At 50.4% G+C, this 19,760-nt stretch overlaps 1 protein-coding gene across 1 annotated transcript; it reads right to left on the reverse strand.

The window, feature by feature from the left end:
- Positions 1-10,215: 10,215 nt before the first annotated feature.
- LOC125626071 (phospholipase A2 inhibitor and Ly6/PLAUR domain-containing protein-like) lies at positions 10,216-15,115 on the reverse strand. The gene is made up of 5 exons (XM_075122820.1): positions 15,067-15,115; positions 13,421-13,537; positions 12,912-13,061; positions 12,504-12,647; positions 10,216-10,376 (listed from the first exon to the last, which is right to left on the reverse strand). Exons 1-5 carry the CDS (start codon positions 15,113-15,115, stop codon positions 10,216-10,218), a joined length of 621 nt encoding a protein of 206 aa, XP_074978921.1.
- Positions 15,116-19,760: the final 4,645 nt, after the last annotated feature.

Below are 19,760 nucleotides of genomic sequence, written 5' to 3' on the forward strand. Positions count from 1 at the left end.
GCTGTGGTTTTATCCAGCAGGATGGCAAATACCTGTCCCCTGGGTGATCGGCTGGGGCTGCCCCATGACATCCTGGTGGACCCGGAGATGGGAGATTTCACAACCCTGCATGTGACTTGGCTGATCAGGTGATGCAATGTGTCTTGAGGCCAATTCCCTTGTGCGTTAGTGGAGATCTGTGGTTCTCAGCCAGGGGTCCGTGTACTCCAGGGGTACACACAGGTCTTCCAGGGGGTACATCAGCTTATCTTGATGTTTGCCTCATTTTACAACAGGCCAGATATAAAGCACTAGTGAAGTCAGTACGAGCTAAAATTTCCTGACACAATGACTTGTTTGTGCAGCTCTATGTACTGAACTGTAAGAACAATATTTATATCCCAGTGGAGTTATCTTATAATTACACGGGGGAACTGAGAAAGGAAGCTATTTGTCAGTCACAATGTGGCCGTAACACTTATGTATTTTTATAATAACATAAGAAAGGACCTGTCATAAATATAAAGGGAAGGGGAACCACCTTTCTGTCCCCGGTGCTATAAAATCCCCCATGGCCAGTGGCAAAACACTTTCACCTGTTGTCATAAATAGAAAGGGAAGGGTAAACTCCTTTATAATCCCTCCTCTCCAGAGGAAAAATCCTCTCACCTGCAAAAGGGTTAAGAAGCTAAAGGTAACCTCGCTGGCACCTGACCAAAATGACCAATGAGGAGATAAGATACTTTCAAAAGCTGGGAGGAGGGAGAAAAACAAAGGGTCTGTGTCTGTCTGTGTGATGCTTTTGCCGGGGACAGAACAGGAATGGACTCTTAGAATTTAGTAAGTAATCTAGCTAGGTATGTGTTAGATTATGATTTGTTTAGATGGCTGAGAAAAAGCTGTGCTGAATAGAATGGATATTCCTGTCTGTGTGTCTTTTTGTAACTTAAGGTTTTGCCTCGGGGGATTCTCTCTGTTTTGAATCTAATTCCCCTGTAAGGTATTTGCCATCCTGATTTTACAGAGGTGATTCTTTTCTACTTCTATTAAAAGTCTTCTTGTAAGGAAACTCAATGCTTTTTCATCGTTCTAAGATCCAAGGGTTTGGGTCTGTGGTGACCTATGCAAATTGGTGAGGATTTGTACCAAACCTTCCCCAGGAAGTGGGGTGCAAGGGTTGGGAGGATTTGGGGGGAAAGACGTGTCCAAACTACGTTTCCCAGTAAACCCAGTTAAAGTTTGGTGTGGCAGTAGAAATCTAGGGGCAAAGGACAAAATTAATTTGTACTTTGGGGAAGTTTTCACCTAAGCTGGTGAAAGTAAGCTTTGGAGGTTTTCATGCAGGTCCCCACATCTGTACCCTAGAGTTCAGAGTGGGGAAGGAACCTTGACATGGTAGCAGAGTGGTGGGATTAACCTGAAATCATTTTGAGATCAATTTGAGATTTTTTTGAACCAGAAAAAAGGATTTTAAAAAGGAAATATGTTTTTTTCCTTTGGGGCTGCTGGAAAGGAGGTCCAACTGAAAGCAGCTAGTTTTTTCTCTGCTTTGGGGCCAGAGCAGAGACAAAAGGGTATTATCTTTGTGAATTGCAGGTTTTCTTTGCCTGGAGGCAGAGTAGTTAATCTCCTGCAGAGAAATTCACAGTCTTCGAAAACCTGAGGTTTTTTTCCCCCTAAAACTAAATGGGGTGGGGGGGGGGTGTGTTCTACACATTTTCCTGGAGACAAAAGTGGCAGGGGTTTTTTTTTTAGGATTTTGATTTTTTTTTAGAAGGAGCACAGAATTGAACACAAATTTCTTTTTTCCTTTGGGGCTGCTGATAAGCAGGTTTCCAAGTAGTTGGAGGTTTTTTGCTTTGATTTGGGGCCAGAGCAGAGACAAAGGGAATTGTCTTTTTCTGTAGGCTGACAATCACTATCAGAGAATAGGTATCCTATTCCAGCACAGAAAAATTTTACAGCCAAGTTTTTTTTGTTTGTTTATTTCCAAACCTCGGCTGTAAAGTTAGTTAAAAACAGAGAGGTTAGGATGACAGAATCCACGGCTCAACAAAAGCTGGCATTAGCCAGATTTCAGGCTGAGGGAAAAACAAAAGGAACATGAAAGACAGATAGAACTCATGCGGCTGGAGAAGGAGGTACAGGAGGCTGCCCACAGGAGGGAAATGGAGGCAAGGAAGCATGTGGAGGAAGAGAAGGAAAAAGAGAGGCAGCATGTGGAGGAGGAGAAGGAAAAAGAGAGGAAGCATGAACTGGAGATGGAGAAGGTAAAGACTCAGCAGAATATACCTACAAACCCTAGCAATCCTTCTAAAGGTACCACTTCCCATCCCAGAAAGTTCCCCACCTACAAGGCAGGCGATGATACCGAGGCCTTCTTAGAAAACTTCAAAAGGGCCTGCCTTGGGTACAGCATCCCTACAGACCAATACATGGTAGAGCTGAGGCCACAGCTCAGTGGACAATTAGCTGAGGTGGTGGCCGAAATGCCTAAAGAACACATGAACAAGTATGAACTGCTTAAATCCAAGGAGAGAGTCAGAATGGGAATAACACCCGAACATTCTCGTCGGAGGTTCAGAGCCCTAAGCTGGAAACCAGACTTGTCATTTACCCAACATGCCTACCACATTGTGAAACACTGCGATGCCTGGATATCAGGAGCAAGTGTAGAATCTCCAGTAAATTTGCCCTTCCTAATGCAAATGGAAAAATTCTTAGAGGGTGTTCCTGAGGAAATAGAAAAATACATCCTAGATGGGAAGCCCAAAACTGTAATCGAGGCAGGAGAGACTGAAGACAGATGGGTAGAGGTGGCAGAGAAGAAGAAAACTGGTCGCAGTTGTAGCGGAGACCAGAAGGGACAACCCCAGACCACACCCTATTACCGGGAGCCACCCAAGACCCCACCTACCTCCCAAAGAACCCTCCAAACACCTTATCATCCCACCACCCCGTTCTCCAGCAACCCACCTCACCCCAGTGACCCATCAGCTGGACGATGTTTTAATTGTAACGAGCAGGGGCATGTCAAGGCCAACTGCCCCAAGAACCCCAACAGATTACAGTTCATTGCACCGGAATCAAACCAAAGATCCGCAGGCCCAGATACCTCCCAGATACCCTTGGAGTGGAGGGAAACTGTGAGTGTGGGCGGGAAGAAGGTCACCGCGTGGAGGGACACCGGAGCACAAGTGTCAGCTATCCATGCTTCCTTAGTGGACCCCAATTTAATCAACCCAGAGATCCAAGTGACGATTCAACCCTTCAAGTCCCACTGTTTCCATTTGCCTACAGCCAAATTGCCTGTCCAGTACCAGGGCTGGTCAGGAACGTGGACTTTTGCAGTCGATGATGATTATCCCATCCCCATGCTGTTGGGGGAAGACTTGGTCAATCATGTGAAGCGGGCCAAGAGGGTGGGAATGGTCACCCGCAGCCAGGCTAAACAAGCCATGAGGCCTAGCTCTGTTCCGGAAACTTCTCTCAGGACCCGGTCAGAGGTGATGGACCCGGACCCCAGGCCAATGTCTGCAACAGCACTAGTGGATCCAGTTCCAGAGACCCAGACGGAACCAGTCCCAGAACCGGAACCAGAGGAACAACCAGCACCAGACCCATTGCCAGCACTGAATCCAGTACTTGCAACCTCAGCACCAGAGGGCCCCACCGAACCTGAACCAGCAGCAGCCCATAACCCTACACAAGAGGCTCAGCCAGAGCCTGAACCCCAACATAGTGTCCCAGCGGAGAGCGGTTCACAGTCAACGGAAACAGCCCCATCCCCTACATTGCTTCCAGAAGGACCAAGCATAGGTCCACAATCCAATGAGGAACTGATGTCTTCAGAATCAAGGGAACAGTTCCAGACCGAACAGGAAGAGGATGAAAGCCTCCAGAGAGCTTGGATGGCGGCACGGAGCAACCCACCGTCTCTCAGCTCTTCTAATCAATCCAGGTTTGTTGTAGAAAGAGGACTTTTATACAAGGAAACTCTTTCTGGTGGACACCAGGAAGACTGGCATCCTCAGAGACAGTTGGTAGGTCCAACTAAATACCGGGCCAAGCTCTTGAGCTTAGCCCACGATCACCCTAGTGGCAATGCTGGGCTGAACAGGACCAAAGACCGTTTTTGGGGGGCCATTCCACTGGGAGGGAATGGGCAAGGATGTTTCTACCTATGTCCGGTCTTGTGAAGGATGCCAAAGAGTGGGAAAACCCCAAGACCAGGTCAAAGCCCTTCTCCAACCACTCCCCATCATTGAAGTTCCATTTCAGTGAGTAGCTGTGGATATTCTGGGTCCTTTTCTGAAAAAGACACCCAGAAGGAAGCAGTACAGACTGACTTTCATGGATTTTGCCACCCAATGGCCAGAAGCAGTAGCTCTAAGGAACCCCAGGGCTAAAAGTGTGTGCCAGGCACTAGCAGACATTTTTGCCAGGGTAGGTTGGCCCTCCGACATCCTCACAGGTGCAGGGACTAATTTCCTGGCAGGAACTATGGAAAACCTCTGGGAAGCTCATGGGGTAAGTCACTTGGTTGCCACTCCTTACCACCATCAAACAAACGGCATGGTGGAGAAGTTTAATGGGACTTTGGGGGCCATGATCCGTAAATTCGTAAATGAGCACTCCAATGATTGGGACCTAATGTTGCAGCAGTTACTCTTTGCCTACAGAGCTGTACCACATCCCAGTTGAGGGTTTTCCCCATTTGAACTTGTATATGGCTGTGAGGTTAAGGGGCCATTACAGTCGGTGAAGCAGCAATGGGAGGGATTTACACCTTCTCCAGGAACTAACATTCTGGACTTTGTAATCAACCTACAAAACACCCTCTGAACCTCTTTAGCCCTTGCTAAAGAAAACTTACAGGATGCTCCAAAAGAGCAAAAAGCCTGGTATGATAAACATGCCAGAGAGCATTCCTTCAAAGTAGGGGACCAGGTCATGGTCTTAAAGGCGCTCCAGGCCCATAAAATGGAAGCATCATGGGAAGGGCCATTCATGGTCCAGGAGCGCCTGGGAGCTGTTAATTACCTCATAGCATTCCCCACCTCCAACCGAAAGACTAAGGTGTACCATATTAATTCTTTAAAGCCCTTTTATTCCAGAGAATTAAAGGTTTGTCAGTTTCCAGCCCAGGGAGGAGATGACGCTGAGTGGCCTGAAGGTGTCTATTACGAAGGGAAAACTGTTGGTGGTGTGGAAGAGGTGAACCTCTCCATGACCCTTGGGCGTATGCAGTGACAGCAGACCAAGGAGCTGTGCACTAGCTACGCGCCGACCTTCTCAGCCACCCCAGGATTGACTAAACGGGCATACCACTCCATTGACACAGGTAATGCTCACCCAATTAAAGTCCAACCTTACCGGGTGTCTCCTCAAGCTAAAACTGCTATAGACCGGGAGATCCAGGATTTGTTACAGAGTGCATGGGCATCTCCAGTGGTTCTAGTTCCCAAACCAGATGGGGAGATACGTTTTTGTGTGGACTATCATAAGCTAAACTCTGTAACTCGCCCAGACAACTATCCAATGCGACGCACAGGTGAACTATTAGAGAAACTGGGGCGGGCCCAGTTCATCTCTACCTTGGACTTAACCAAGGGGTACTGGCAGGTACCACTAGATGAATCCACCAAGGAAAGGTCAGCCTTCATCACACGTCTCGGGCTGTATGAATTTAATGTCCTCCCTTTCGGGCTGCGGAATGCACCCGCCACCTTCCAAAGACTTGTAGATGGTCTCCTAGCGGGATTAGGAGAATATGCAGTCGCCTACCTTGACGATGTGGCCATATTTTCGGATTCCTGGGCAGAACTCCTGGAACATCTACAAAAAGTCCTTGAGCGCATAAGGGAGGCAGGACTAACTGTTAAGGCTAAGAAGTGTCAAATAGGCCTAAACAGTGTGACTTACCTTGGACACCAGGTGGGTCAAGGAACTATCTGCCCCCTACAAGCCAAAGTGGATGCGATCCAAAAATGGCCTGTCCCAAAGTCAAAGAAACAGGTTCAATCCTTCTTAGGCTTGGCTGGTTACTACAGACAATTTGTACCGCAATACAGCCAAATCGCCACCCCGCTGACAGACCTAACCAAAAAGAAACAGCCAAATGCTGTTCAGTGGACCAAAAAGTGTCAGGAGGCCTTTAACCAGCTTAAAGAGACACTCATGTCTGACCCTGTACTAAGGGCCCCAGACTTTGACAAACCGTTCCTAGTAACCACAGATGCGTCCGAGCGTGGTGTGGAAGCAGTTTTAATGCAGAAAGGACCTGATCAAGAATTCCACCCTGTAGTGTTTCTCACCAAAAAACTGTCTGAGAGGGAAAGCAACTGGTCAGTCAGTGAAAAAGAATGTTATGCCATTGTCTAAGGTAGAACAGTGTGTTTGGTGTTTCGATTTCATTAAAACCAATGGGCCGTTGTACGGTTTTCCCTTCCCCGTCTGCTGTTTTAACGGAGGAACAAACATTCACCCTGAGCACAGCGCTGGGACTCACTGACCCAGCAAAGACACCCGGCGATGCTAACGAAGAACTTTAGCACCAGAAAAGTGTCGACTCCAAAGCTGGGGACCATCCTGTCCTGTCAACTCTCTTCTTCCGAATTTGATTCGTGATCGTTCACCCTTGCCACTGATGGCTTCACACCTCCATCGTGCATGCAAAAACTCTGGGCTGGCTGAAGAGATCCCATGATCCTTAACTCTTTCCTGTCCAGAGCTTGGGAAAGTTTCAATTCAGTCACTGAACATAAGTTTTTAATTGAAGGACGACAGAGAGAAAACCAATTGGTCCATTTTGGTATTTTCCAGAGCTTTCCTCTGGAAACATCACTTCAACCTCCAAAAGCCTTCTCCTGCCATTGCCAGGGTCCCAGGTGGGAGGAAGGGAACATTATCCCCATCTTATAAACAGGGAAACTGAGGCAGAAAGAGGCAGTGTCAGACTCAGAGCCACGAATACAGCCAAGGAGTCAGATTTCAGAGTAGCAGCCGTGTTAGTTTGTATCGCCAGAAAGACGGGAGTACTTGTGGCATATGAATTTGTTAGTCTCTAAGGTGCCACAAGTACTCCTGTTCTTTTAAGCAAGGAGTCCTAATTGCTGCTGGCTTCCAGCCTATTCTAGACCCACCCCGTCCCTGACCTGGGGATAGAACCCAGGAGTCCTGGCTCCCAGAAATGAGACCATGTGAGTCAGTGCGATGGTGCAACAGTGTCCCCTCCTGGCCAAGCAGGGCGCGGTCCCGGCTCACCCAGCTCAGCGCGGCCCTCACGCTAGTCCCTGTGCCCAGGAATCTGCAAACCCCTCCCGCTGCTCAGCCCTTTTCTCCCTGCACTTGCTGGGCCAGCGTGTGGTACATACACCCCAGAAGAGACCCCACTCCCTGCAGACAGCAGTCAGAGGGGCTGGGGCACCCACATGGTGGCCGGGCATTTTCTGCAGTGACCAGAGCAGCGATGAAGCAGCTGGCTGTGGGTATGGCAGGCAGGTTCAGAGAATCAGAGAACCATAGAAGATCAGGGTTGGAAGAGAGCTCAGGAGGTCATCTAGTCCAACCCCTGCTCAAAGCAGGACCAACCCCAAGTAATTCATCCCAGAAAGGGCTGTGGCAAGCTGGGCCTTAAACACCTCAAAGGATGGAGATTCAACCCCCTACCTAGGAAACCCAATGCAGCGCTTCACCACCCTCCTATTGAAATAGTGTTTCCTGATCTCCAGCCTAGACCTCCCCCACAGCAACTGCAGACCATTGCTCCTCGTTCTGTTGTCTGCCACCACTGAGAACAACTGAGCTCCATCCTCTTTGGAAACCCCCTCAGGTAGTTGAAGGCTGCTATAAAATCACCCCTCACTCTTCTCTTCTGCAGACGAAAGAAGCCCAGTTCCCTCAGCCTCCCCTCCTAAGTCACGTGCCGCAGCCCCCTAATCCTTTTCCTTCCCTCCGCTGGACTCTCTCCAATTTTTCCACATCCCTTCTATAGTGGGGGGCCCAAAACTGGACCCAGTACTCCAGATGTGGCCTCACCAGTGCCGAATAGAGGGGAATAATCACTTCCCTCCATCTGCTGGCAACGCTCCGACTGATGCAGCTCAAAATGCCGTTGGCCTTCTTGGCAACAAGGCCACCCTGCTGACTCATAGCCAGCTTCTCATCCACCCATCCATTCTCATCTCATCCCAGGTCCTTCTCTGCAGAAAGGTTGCCAAATACCTGCCCCCTGCGGGATCGGCTGGGGCTGCCCCATGACATCCTGGTGGGCCCGGAGATGGGAGATTTCACAACCCTGCATGTGACACTGGCTGATCAGATGATACCAATGTGTCTTGAGGCCAATTCCCTTGTGCATTAGTGCAGATCAGTGGTTCTCAGCCAGGGGTCCAGGTACACCAGGGGTACACACAGGTCTTCCGGGGGTACATCAGCTCATCTAGATAATTGCCTCATTTTACAACCGGCCGCATTAAGGCACGAGTGAAGTCAGTACGAGCTAAACTGTCGACCTATTGCTCTATATACTCTACACTGAAATGCCAGTGCAGGATTTGTCCTGTGTTCCCACCGAGTTATTTTATAATGGCGGAAATGAGAAAGGAAGCAGCTTGTCAGCAGCAGCATGGCCGTGACATTTTGCATTTTTATGGCTGGTTTTGTGAGCAAGTTGTTTTTAAGTGAGGGGAAATTTGGGGTACCCAAGACACATCAGACTCCCGCAAGGGGTACAGCTGTCTGGAAAGGTCGAGAGCCCCTGGCCTAGATCAAAGGCATGGCGAAGGTAGAACAGTGTGTTTGGAGTTTCGATTTCATGAAAACCAATGGGCCGTGGTATGGTTTTCTCTTCCCCATCTGCTCTTTTCGCGGAGTAACAACCATTCACCCTGAGCACAGCCCTGGGACTCACTGACCCAGCAGAGATGCCAGAGGGATGCTAAGGAGGAAGTTTAGCACCAGAAAAGTGCTGACCCCAAAGGCAAGGGCCATCGTGTGTGCTGACCGCCGCGTTCCTCCCTCCCCCCATCGAAGGCAAAGCCCAAGTGGGTGGGGGCCCTGCCAGCTTGTTCTCTGGGAGAAGAAGCTGTAAGGATGGATTCAGGGAAGGATCCTGCCTCGCTGGGCTGTCTGGACTCTTACAGGGACCAGAACGGGATGCAAAGCGGGGATCCCTGGAGACCGTCTGGGGGCACCTGAAAAGACTTGGGAAAATGGCAGTTTCTCCCATCACCGCCACCGTTTGGAATTACAGACTACAACTCACCTGGGTATGAATTTTACCGGCTTTAACTCCTCGTGACCCTAATTCCCTTTCCTTAGCTCACGAACCTTTAGCGAGTATCCTACAGACCTGGCTGCCAGCGTTGCCTTTGCTGTAGGATCTGGAGTCCCGTGGCTCTGGGGTAAGTGACCGGTCTCCTGGGGCAGGGAACAACCTGGGTGGGTTGGTTTCAGGTGTACGTAACCTTTCCTCCCAAAGTCCGTCTAGTTTGAGGGGACTGGCTGTGACTCCGGGGTCAGACGGGGGCAGCGGTCCAGGAGTTCACGCTGGGTGAAATCTGCTCACAGAACACAACCGGCTGGGGGGATCTGCCCTGTTTCCAGACACCTTCCCTGAGCCCGGCACTCCCAGTGAAACCGCTCCAGAGAGCGGGACGAACTGAGCCCTGCAAAATCAACCTAGAAGGACATTTCTCCCCTCCAGGGCGTTCCCGCCCGCCTGGACAGCTGGGTGAGCCACGGCCTCTCCTTCCCACAGCCCTCCTTCCCCAGGGGAGCTCAGCCAGCCGGTGCCTTTCCCCCAGCCATGGGCCTTGCCTTCCGGGAGGGGGTCCAGGCAGAACTCCTGGGTTCCATTCCCTGGCCCTGCAAGGGGAGAGGGGTCCAGTGGTTAGAGCAGGGGGCTTGGGAGCCAGGACTCCTGGGCTCTGTCCCTGGCTTTCAGAAGGGAATATGGTCTGGTGGGTTACAGGGTGGGGTACTGGGAGTCAGGACTCCCGGGTTCTCTTCCTGCCAGCATCACTTGAGCACAGATAGGGGTGGGGGGGCCCTGTAGGGGGCAGTCAGGGGACAAGGAGTGAGGGGGGTGCTTTCCCCACAGCTTGCTTTATTCAGCCAATGCACAAAAGGAACCCGCAATCCCCCCCAAAGAGAAGCAGCAGCCGGAGGCTGCTGAAGGGAGGTTCACTGCAGCCCAGCACGCAGCAGAAGGGGAGGACGCCTGGGCAGGGCTCAGGGCTCCCCGATGCCTCCCCCGGCCCTGGGAGCTGGGTAGCACCTGGCCTGGAAGAGCCACCCCAGCGCGCCCCGGGCGTATTTCTTCTCTCCCCCTCTCTTCACACAGGCGCCAGGGGAGGCACATCCAACCGCAGCCTTCCTCAGGGTGATGCCAGCTGGACGGGGGTAGACAGACATGATCGGGGGCTCCCACATTCCCCCCCCCCCGACCCCGAAAAGATCTCTCACACACTCCCCTCCCAGCAGGACTGCACCAGGCTCTGCAGGCAGAGGAGTCTAGTGATCTGAGCAGGGGGCTTTAACTACGTGAGAACATAACAGAGGAACGGCCCTCCTAGGTCACACCAAAGGTCCATCTAGCCCAGTATCCTCTGGCCAATGCCAGGTGCCCCAGAGGGAATGAACAGAACAGGGAATCATCCAGTGATCCATCCCGTCGCCCATTCCCAGCTCCTGGCAAACAGAGGCTAGGGCCACCATCCCTGCCCATCCTGGCTGTAGCCACAGATGGACCTGTCCTCCAGGAACTTCTCTCGTTCCTGTTTGAACCCTGTTATAGTCTTCGCCTTCACAACATCCCCCGGCAATGAGTTCCACAGGTTGACTGTGTGTTGTGTGAAGCAGTACTTCCTTTTATTTGTTTTAAATCTGCTGCCTCTGGTGACCCCTCGTTCTTATGTTAGGAGGAGTAAATAACACTTCCTTATATACTTCCTCCACACCCTTCAACCTTCTCTAGACCTCAATCATATCCCCCCTTAACCGTCTCTTTTCCAGGTTGAAAAGTCCCACTCTTATTAATCTCTACTCATGTGGCAGCCGTTCCATCCCCCTCATCATTTTGGTTGGGCTTTTCTGAAGCTTTTCCAATTCCAATAGCTCTTTTTTGAGTTGGGGCGACCACATCCGCACGCAGTGTTCAAGCTGTGGGCGTCCCATGGATTTATACAGAGGCAACATGCGATTGTCTGTCTTATTCTCTGTCTTTTACTTAATGACTCCCAGCATTCTGCTCACTTTCTTCACCGCAGCTGCACATGGGGTGGATGATTTCAGAGAACTCTCCGCAATGACTCCAAGATCTTTCTTGAGTGGTAAACTCGACCTATCATTGTGTATGTCTACTTGGGATTACGTTTGCCCATGTGCATTACTCTGCATTTATCAACCTTGAATTTCATCTCCCATATTGTTGCCCAGTCTCCCAGTTCTGAGCGATCCTTTAGTACCACTTCGCTGTCTGCTTTGGACTTAACTATCTTGAGTAGGTTTGTATCTTCTGCAAATTTTGCCACCTCACTATTTACCCCTTTTTCCAGAACATTTTGGAATATGGTGAATAGCACTGGGCCAAGTGCAGATCCCTGGGGGACTCCCACTATTTACCTCTCTCTGTTCTGAAAACTGACCATTTCTTCCTACCCTTTTTTCCCTATCTTTTAACCAGTTACTGAGCCATGAGAGGATTTTATCGCATGACAGCTCACTTTGCTTAAGAGCCTTTGGTGAGGGAGCTTTTCAAAGGATTTCTGAAAATCTAAGCACACTATATCCACGGGATCCCCCTTGCCACAGGCTTGTTGAACCTTTCAGAGAATTCTAGTAGATTGGTGAGGCATGATTTCCCTTTACGGAAACCATGTTGACCCTTCCCCAACAAATTATGTTCATCTGTGTGGCTGACAGTTCTCTTCTTTCCTATAGTTTCAATGAGTTTGCCCAGTACTGAAGTCAGACTTATTGGCCTGTAGTTGCTGGGATCATCTCTGGAGCCCTTTTTCAAAATTGGCATGTCATTAGCCATCCTCCAGCCATTTGGGACAGAAGCTGATTTAAATGGTAGGTTACAAACCACAGTTAGTAGTTCTGTAATTTGACATTTGAGTTCTTTCCGAACACCTGGGCGAATCCCATCTGATCCTGGTGACTTATTACTGTTTAATGTATCAATTAGTTGCAAAACCTCCTGTAATGTCTCCTCAATCTGGGACAGTTCCTCAGATTTGTCACCACAAAAGAACGGCTCAGGTTTGGGAATCTCCCTCCCAGCCTCAGCTGTGAAGACCGATGCACAGAATTCATTTAGTTTCTCCGCAGTGGCCTTATCCTCCTTGAGTGCTCCTTTGGCATCTCGGCAAGAAGGAATCCAGAGTTCTCTCTGCAACTCTGCCAGGGGAGTGGAGTCTAGTGGGTCAGAGCAAGGGGCCCTGGGACTGAGCCAGGACACCTGGGCTGCACCTCGTGCTCTGTGTTCAGACCCCTCCTGCAAATGGAGGACTTACCCAGTGCTAATATCCCAGATTCCTCAACACAATGGTCCTCGGCACCAGTGCAAGCCAAGGGCTCGTTGTCCTTACAGCTTCCTGTCCACAGTGTGAAGCACGATGGGCACTGCCGGCCGTTCGGGATGGAGCTCACAGTTGGCACTGAGAACAGTCAGACACACACAGTCAGCCAGGGGTGGGGAGTCACCACACGCTGGGCTCGATCCCAGCTCGGGGAAGGGAGTGGGGTCTAGTGGTTAAAGCAGGGGGCTGGGAGCCAGGACACCTGGGTTCTGTCCCCAGTTGTAGGAGGGGAGTGGGGTCCAGCGGTTAGAGGTGGGGGGTGGGGCTGGGAGCCAGGACTCCTGGGTTCTCTCCAGGCAGGTGTGGCCGGAGCAGGGCTCTAGGTTTGCAGCAGACACACACCTGGGATGGCCCCGGCGTTGCAGCCGTCGGTGTCACAGCAGGCAATGTTCGCCCGCACGGTGACATTGTGCGCGTAGGTGACTGAGAAGGGACCAGGCTCACAGTTCTTGGGCTCTAGGCACGATTTAGCCGTGTAGGACAAGGATCCCTCTGTGGAAGAGAAACAGAGCATCACCTCTGAGCTCCCCAATGGACCCCCAGCTGCTCCATCCTCCCCTTTTGTTCCATCCACCCCACCCCCAGCTAATCTCATCTTCCCCCCCACGCACAATAAAATCCTGTCTTCTGTCTGATCCAGGCCCCACAGCCACCCACTGCAATTCCCCATCTCATCCCATCCCATGTCTATGATATTATCTTTCCAGACTGAGCAGTCCCTGCTCCTGGAAAGGAGTGGAGTCTATTGGTTAGAGTAGGGGGAGGGGCTGGGAGCCAGGACTCCTGGGTTCGACCCCTGGCTTCAGGAGGACAATGGTGTCTATACTTAATAGGAATCTTCTTTCACTCACCCGGCCTGAACTTTGCCACGACAGTGATGCAGGTCCCTTCCGAGGGGGCGCAGGGCTGCAGGGGGCCGGAGCACGATTGCTCTTCGGACACACACACCTCGCATTGCAGAGCGCTCCCTGGAGGTTGGAAAAATCCCTTCTCAGTACAAACCCCGGCTCCCCACCCCTCCCAGGCAGTGCCCGTGGGTGAAATACCACCAGGAACCAAGAGGTGGCGCTGTGGGAGTTGTTACCACCAATGCCTCCTCACTGAACGTGTGGGCAGGCAGATCTTGGAGAAATGCCACCTGCTTTTGCAGCAGTTCTGCCCAGTTCCATTTAACTCTCCGGATGGGGAAAGGCATCTTGCTAGCTGGTCATTTGTATCTTACTCAAAACCACAGACAAGTCTATTTGCTGCCTGAGTGTCTGTGGCAAGAATACATTTTCAGCTGCTGACGTGGCTATCTGGGGTACAGCTTGTGCCTGCGAACAAACCCCACACGTCTGTGTAGTCAAAAAAACAAGAATTCGGCTGCTCTGAAGAGGGGTTTCTGCCTGGCTTTGTGGTGAACCTTTCTCACACACACACACACACCCCGCCGTAACTCTCTGCTCCAGGCCTCTGCCTCTCAGAGTTATGTCAGCTCAGCCACACTTCACTTCAGTCCACTTTTCATCGCTGATCCTGCCAATTCTCTTCTTCAGAATACAATTGACGCTTGTTAAGCCTTTGGATTGATGGCTGTTCGTCTCCAGCCAGCAATCCCAGGAGCATCAACTCTTTCCTCTCCAGAGCGTGGGGGCCTTTAAATTCATTACGTGAGCATAAGGTAGTTTTAAGAAAGAAGGAAAGAAAGAAAGAAGGAAAGAAAGAAACATTGATTTTCCCACTTTGGTCTTTTTAGAGCTTTCATGTGGAAACATCAATTAAGCCTCAGAACACCTTCCCCTGCCCTTTTATGTCCCTAGATGGTTGCAAAGTTATATTATCCCTATCAAAGAAATATGGAAACTGAGGTAGAAAAAAGATGTGTTCAATTCAGGGTTAGAACCAAGAAGACAGCTGAGAAGTCCTCACTCCTGACTCCCAGCCCACTCTCACCCACGAGATCCCACTCCTCTTTCAGAGCCACGGACAGAGCCCGGGAGTCCTGATTTGCAGCCATCTCTGCTCAAACTCACTACACCCCAGCCCGCTTCTACAGCTGGGGAATGAGCCCGGAAGACCTGGCTCCCAGCCCCCACCCGTTGCACTCCCATCCCCCTTTCAAACCCGGGGAATGAAGCCAGGAGTCCTGGCAGGAATCTCAGCGCTGACAGGCAGGGGAACATTTCTAGGCAGGATGACATGTGGACGGGGGTGCTGCTCCTCATCGGGATGACCCCAAGCTCGGGCGAGAGCTGGAGGAGAAACGAGAAGAAGGAAGGACAGACGGACTCAGACCCGCTGGCCAGGCCCCTAGCGTGGGCTGTGGGCGTCCCAGGGTCCAATCCCTGCTCTCCCTGAGTCAGCTGCGGGACATGGCTCCGGGTTTTCCTCTTGCTGGTTTTACCCACAAATTCCATCCTGACCCCAGAATCCACCATCGACAGCAGCACTTTCCCCAAGTGAATTCCCGACCCCACCACCCGGCTCCCTGTGCCCGGGGACGGACGGGACTCACCTGTGGCCAGGAGAGCGGACAGCAGGCAGAGGGGCAGAGCCACCCACATGGTGCCTGGATGTTAGCTGCAGTGAGCAGAACAGCGAGGAAGCATCTGCCTGTGGTTTTATCCGGCAGGATGGCAAATACCTGCCCCCTGGGGGATCGGCTGGGGCTGCCCCATGACATCCTGGTGGACCCGGAGATGGGAGATTTCACAACCCTGCATGTGACTTTGGCTGATCAGGTGATGCGATGTGTCTTGAGGCCAATTCCCTTGTGCGTTAGAGGAGATCTGTGGTTCTCAGCAAGGGGTCCTTGTACTCCAGGGGTACACACAGGTCTTCCAGGGGGTACATCAGCTTATCTTGATGTTTGCCTCATTTTACAACAGGCCAGATATAAAGCACTAGTGAAGTCAGTACGAGCTAAAATTTCCTGACACAATGACTTGTTTGTGCAGCTCTATGTACTATCCACTGAACTGTAAGAGCAATATTTATATCCCAGTGGAGTTATTTTATAATTACATGGTGGAACTGAGAAAGGAAGCTATTTGTCAGTCACAATGTGGCCGTAACACTTATGTATTTTTAGAATAACATAAGAAAGGAGCTGTCATAAATATAAAGGGAAGGGGAACCACCTTTCTGTCCCCGGTGCTATAAAATCCCCCATGGCCAGTGGCAAAACACTTTCACCTGTTGTCATAAATAGAAAGGGAAGGGTAAACTCCTTTATAATCCCTCCTCTCCAGAGGAAAAAATCCTCTCACCTGTAAAGGGTTAAGAAGCTAAAGGTAACCTCGCTGGCACCTGACCAAAATGACCAATGAGGAGATAAGATACTTTCAAAGGCTGGGAGGAAAGAGAAAAAACAAAGGGTCTGTGTCTGTCTGTGTGATGCTTTTGCTGGGGACAGAACAGGAATGGACTCTTAGAATTTAGTAAGTAATCTAGCTAGGTGTGTGTTTGCTTATGATTTCTTTAAATGGCTGAGAAAATAGCTGTGCTGAATAGAATGGATATTCCTGTCTGTGTGTCTTTTTGTAACTTAAGGTTTTGCCTAGAGGGATTCTCTCTGTTTTGAATCTAATTCCCCTGTAAAGTATTTGCCATCCTAATTTTACAGAGGTGATTCTTTTCTACTTCTATTAAAAGTCTTCTTGTAAGGAAACTCAATGCTTTTTCATTGTTCTAAGATCCAAGGGTTTGGGTCTGTGGTCACCAATGCAAATTGGTGAGGATTTGAACCAAACCTTCCCCAGGAAGTGGGGTGCAAGGGTTGGGAGGATTTGGGGGGAAAGACGTGTCCAAACTACGTTTCCCAGTAAACCCAGCTAAAGTTTGGTGGTGGCAGTAGAAATCTAGGGGCAAAGGACAAAATTAATTTGTACCTTGGGGAAAGTAAGCTTAGGAGATTTTCATGCAGGTCCCCACATCTGTACCCTAGAGTTCAGAGTGGGGAAGGAACCTTGACATGGTGGCAGAGTGGTGGGATTAACCTGAAATCATTTTGAGATCAATTTGAGATTTTTTTGAACCAGAAAAACGGATTTTAAAAAGGAAATTTTTTTTCCTTTGGGGCTGCTGGAAAGGAGGTCCAACTGAAAGCAACTAGTTTTTTCTCTGCTTTGGGGCGAGAGCAGAGACAAAAGGGGATTATCTTTGTAAATTGCAGGTTTTCTTTGCCTGGAGGCAGAGTAGTTAATCTCCTGCAGAGAAATTCACAGTCTTCGAAAACCTGAGGGTTTTTTCCCCTAAAACTAAATGGGGGGGGGGGGGTGTTCTACCCATTTTCCTGGAGACAAAAGTGGCAGGGTTTTTTTTTTTTAGGATTTTGATTTTTTTTTCGAAGGAGCACAGATTTGAACACAAATTTTTTTTTCCTTTGGGTCTGCTGATCAGCAGGTTTCCAAGTAGTTGGAGGTTTTTTGCTTTGATTTGGGGATAGAGCAGAGACAAAGGGAATTGTCTTTTTCTGTAGGCTGACAATCACTATCAGAGAATAGGTATCCTATTCCAGCACAGCAAAATTTTACAGCCAAGTTTTGTTTGTTTGTTTATTTCCAAACCTCGGGTGTAAAGTTAGTTAAAAACAGAGAGGTTCGGATGACAGAATCCACGGCTCAAGAAACACTGGAATTAGCCTTATTTCAGGCTGAAGAAAAACAAAAGGAACATGAAAGACAGATAGAACTCATGCGGCTGGAGAAGGAGGTACAGGAGGCTGCCCACAGGAGGGAAATGGAGGCAAGGAAGCATGTGGAGGAGGAGAAGGAAAAAGAGAGGAAGCATGAACTGGAGATGGAGAAGGTAAAGACTCAGCAGAATATACCAACAAACCCTAGCAATCCTTCTCCAGGTACCACTTCCCATCCCAGAAAGTTCCCCACCTACAAGGCAGGCGATGATACCGAGGCCTTCTTAGAAAACTTCAAAAGGGCCTGCCTTGGGTACAGCATCTCTACAGACCAATACATGGTAGAGCTGAGGCCACAGCTCAGTGGACAATTAGCTGAGGTGGCGGCTGAAATGCCTAAAGAACACATGAACGAGCATGAACTGTTTAAATCCAAGGCGATAGTCAGAACAGGGATAACACCCAAGCATTCTCGTCGGAGGTTCAGAGCCCTAAGGTGGAAACCAGACGTGTCATTTACCCGACATGCCTACCACATTGTGAAACACTGGGATGCCTGGATATCGGGAGCAAGTGTAGAATCTCCAGTAAATTTGCCCTTCCTAATGCAAATGGAACAATTCTTAGAGGGTGTTCCTGAGGAAATAGAAAAATACATCCTAGATGGGAAGCCCAAAGTGTAATCGAGGCAGGAGAGATTAGAAACAGATGGGTAGAGGTGGCAGAGAAGAAGAAAACTGGTCGCAGTTGGAGCAGAGACCAGAAGGGACAACCCCAGACCACACCCTATTACCAGGGGCCGCCCAAGGCCCCACCTACCTCCCAAAGAACCCTCCAGACACCTTATCGTCCCACCACCCCGTTCTCCAGCAACCCACCTCACCCCAGTGACCCGTCAGCTGGACGATGTTTTAAATGTAATGAGCTGGGGCATGTAAAGGCCAACCGCCCCAAGAACCCCAACAGATTACAGTTCATTGCACCGGAATCAAACCAAAGATCCGCAGGCCCAGATACCTCCCAGATACCCTTGGAGTGGAGGGAAACTGTGAGTGTGGGCGGGAAGAAGGTCACCGAGTGGAGGGACACCAGAGCACAAGTGTCAGCTATCCGTGCTTAATTAGTGGACCCCAATTTAATCAACCCAGAGATCCAAATGACAATTCAACCCTTCAAGTCCCACTCTTTCAATTTGCCTACAGCCAAACTGCCTGTCCAGTACCAGGGCTGGTCAGGAATGTGGACTTTTGCAGTCTATGATGATTATCCCATCCCCATGCTGTTGGGGGAAGACTTGGCCAATCATGTGAAGTGGGCCAAGAGGGTGGGAATGGTCACCCGCAGCCAGGCTAAACGAGCCGTGAGGCATAGCTCTGTTCCGGAAACTTCTATCAGGAGCCGGTCAGAGGTGATGGACCTGGACCCCAGGCCAATGTCTGCAACAGCACTAGTGGATCCAGTCCCAGAGACCCAGACGGAACCAGTCCCAGTCCAGAACCAGAGGAACAACCAGCACCAGACCCATTGCCAGCACTGAATCCAGTACTTGCAACCTCAACACCAGAGGGCCCCACCGAACCTGAACCAGCAGCAGCCCTACACAAAAGGCTCAGCCAGAGCCTGAACCCCAACATAGTGTCCCAGCGGAGAGCGGTTCACAGTCAACGGAAACAGCCCCATCCCCTACTTTGCTTCCAGAGGGACCAAGCATAGGTCCACAATCCAATGAGGAACTGATGTCTCCAGCATCAAGGGAACAGTTCCAGACCGAACAGGAAGCGGATTAAAGTGGCGGCGAACCAGCTGAGCAGCAGGGGACAGCAGAGCAGCTCACAGCAGGAGTTTGCCTGGGAGTTCGCCTGGAGTGAGCCCAGTGAGGCTTACGTCTTGCAAACTGCTTTGAGGAAGCTCATAGTAGGAAGGTGATATGGAAGGGGGGGGTTCAGCTGTTGTGACCTGCACTGGATGTGCCATGTTTGTCTTTCTTCCACAGGACAGAAGCGACTTTGTCTGTACAGAGTGCAAGCTGGTCTCCATATTGGTAGAGAAGATTGAAGGTCTGGAGCAACAGATAACGACCCTGCGTTGCATACGAGAAACTGAGGATTTTCTGGACAAAACTCAGGATAGGCTTCTAGGGGCACAAAGCTCTAAAGATATAGAGCAGGTTGCACAGAGGAGCCAAGAAGCCAGTGAAGAAGCTTGGCAACATGTGACCTCCAGAAGAAGAAGGGGGAATGTCCGGCTTCCAGCAACGCGGACACAGGTAACTAACCGCTTTCATGTTCTCTCCACAGGTACCGTTGCGGAGAGTGGACCAGATGATATGTCTGGGGCGAGAAAGCAGAAGGAGACTCCGCTGGTTGGAAGGTAAGATGCGATGTCCTGAGGTTGGGGGTTCCATGACCACCACTCCCAAGAGGAGAAGGCGGGTGGTGGTGGTCGGGGACTCTCTCCTCCAGGGGACTGAGTCATCTATCTACCACCCTGACCGGGAAAACCGAGAAGTCTGCTGCTTGCCGGAGGCTAAGATTCGCGATGTGACGGAGAGACTGCCGAGACTCATCAAGCCC

The sequence above is a fragment of the Caretta caretta genome, chromosome 24, assembly GCF_965140235.1.
Source record: "Caretta caretta isolate rCarCar2 chromosome 24, rCarCar1.hap1, whole genome shotgun sequence".
NCBI lineage: Eukaryota > Metazoa > Chordata > Testudines > Cheloniidae > Caretta > Caretta caretta.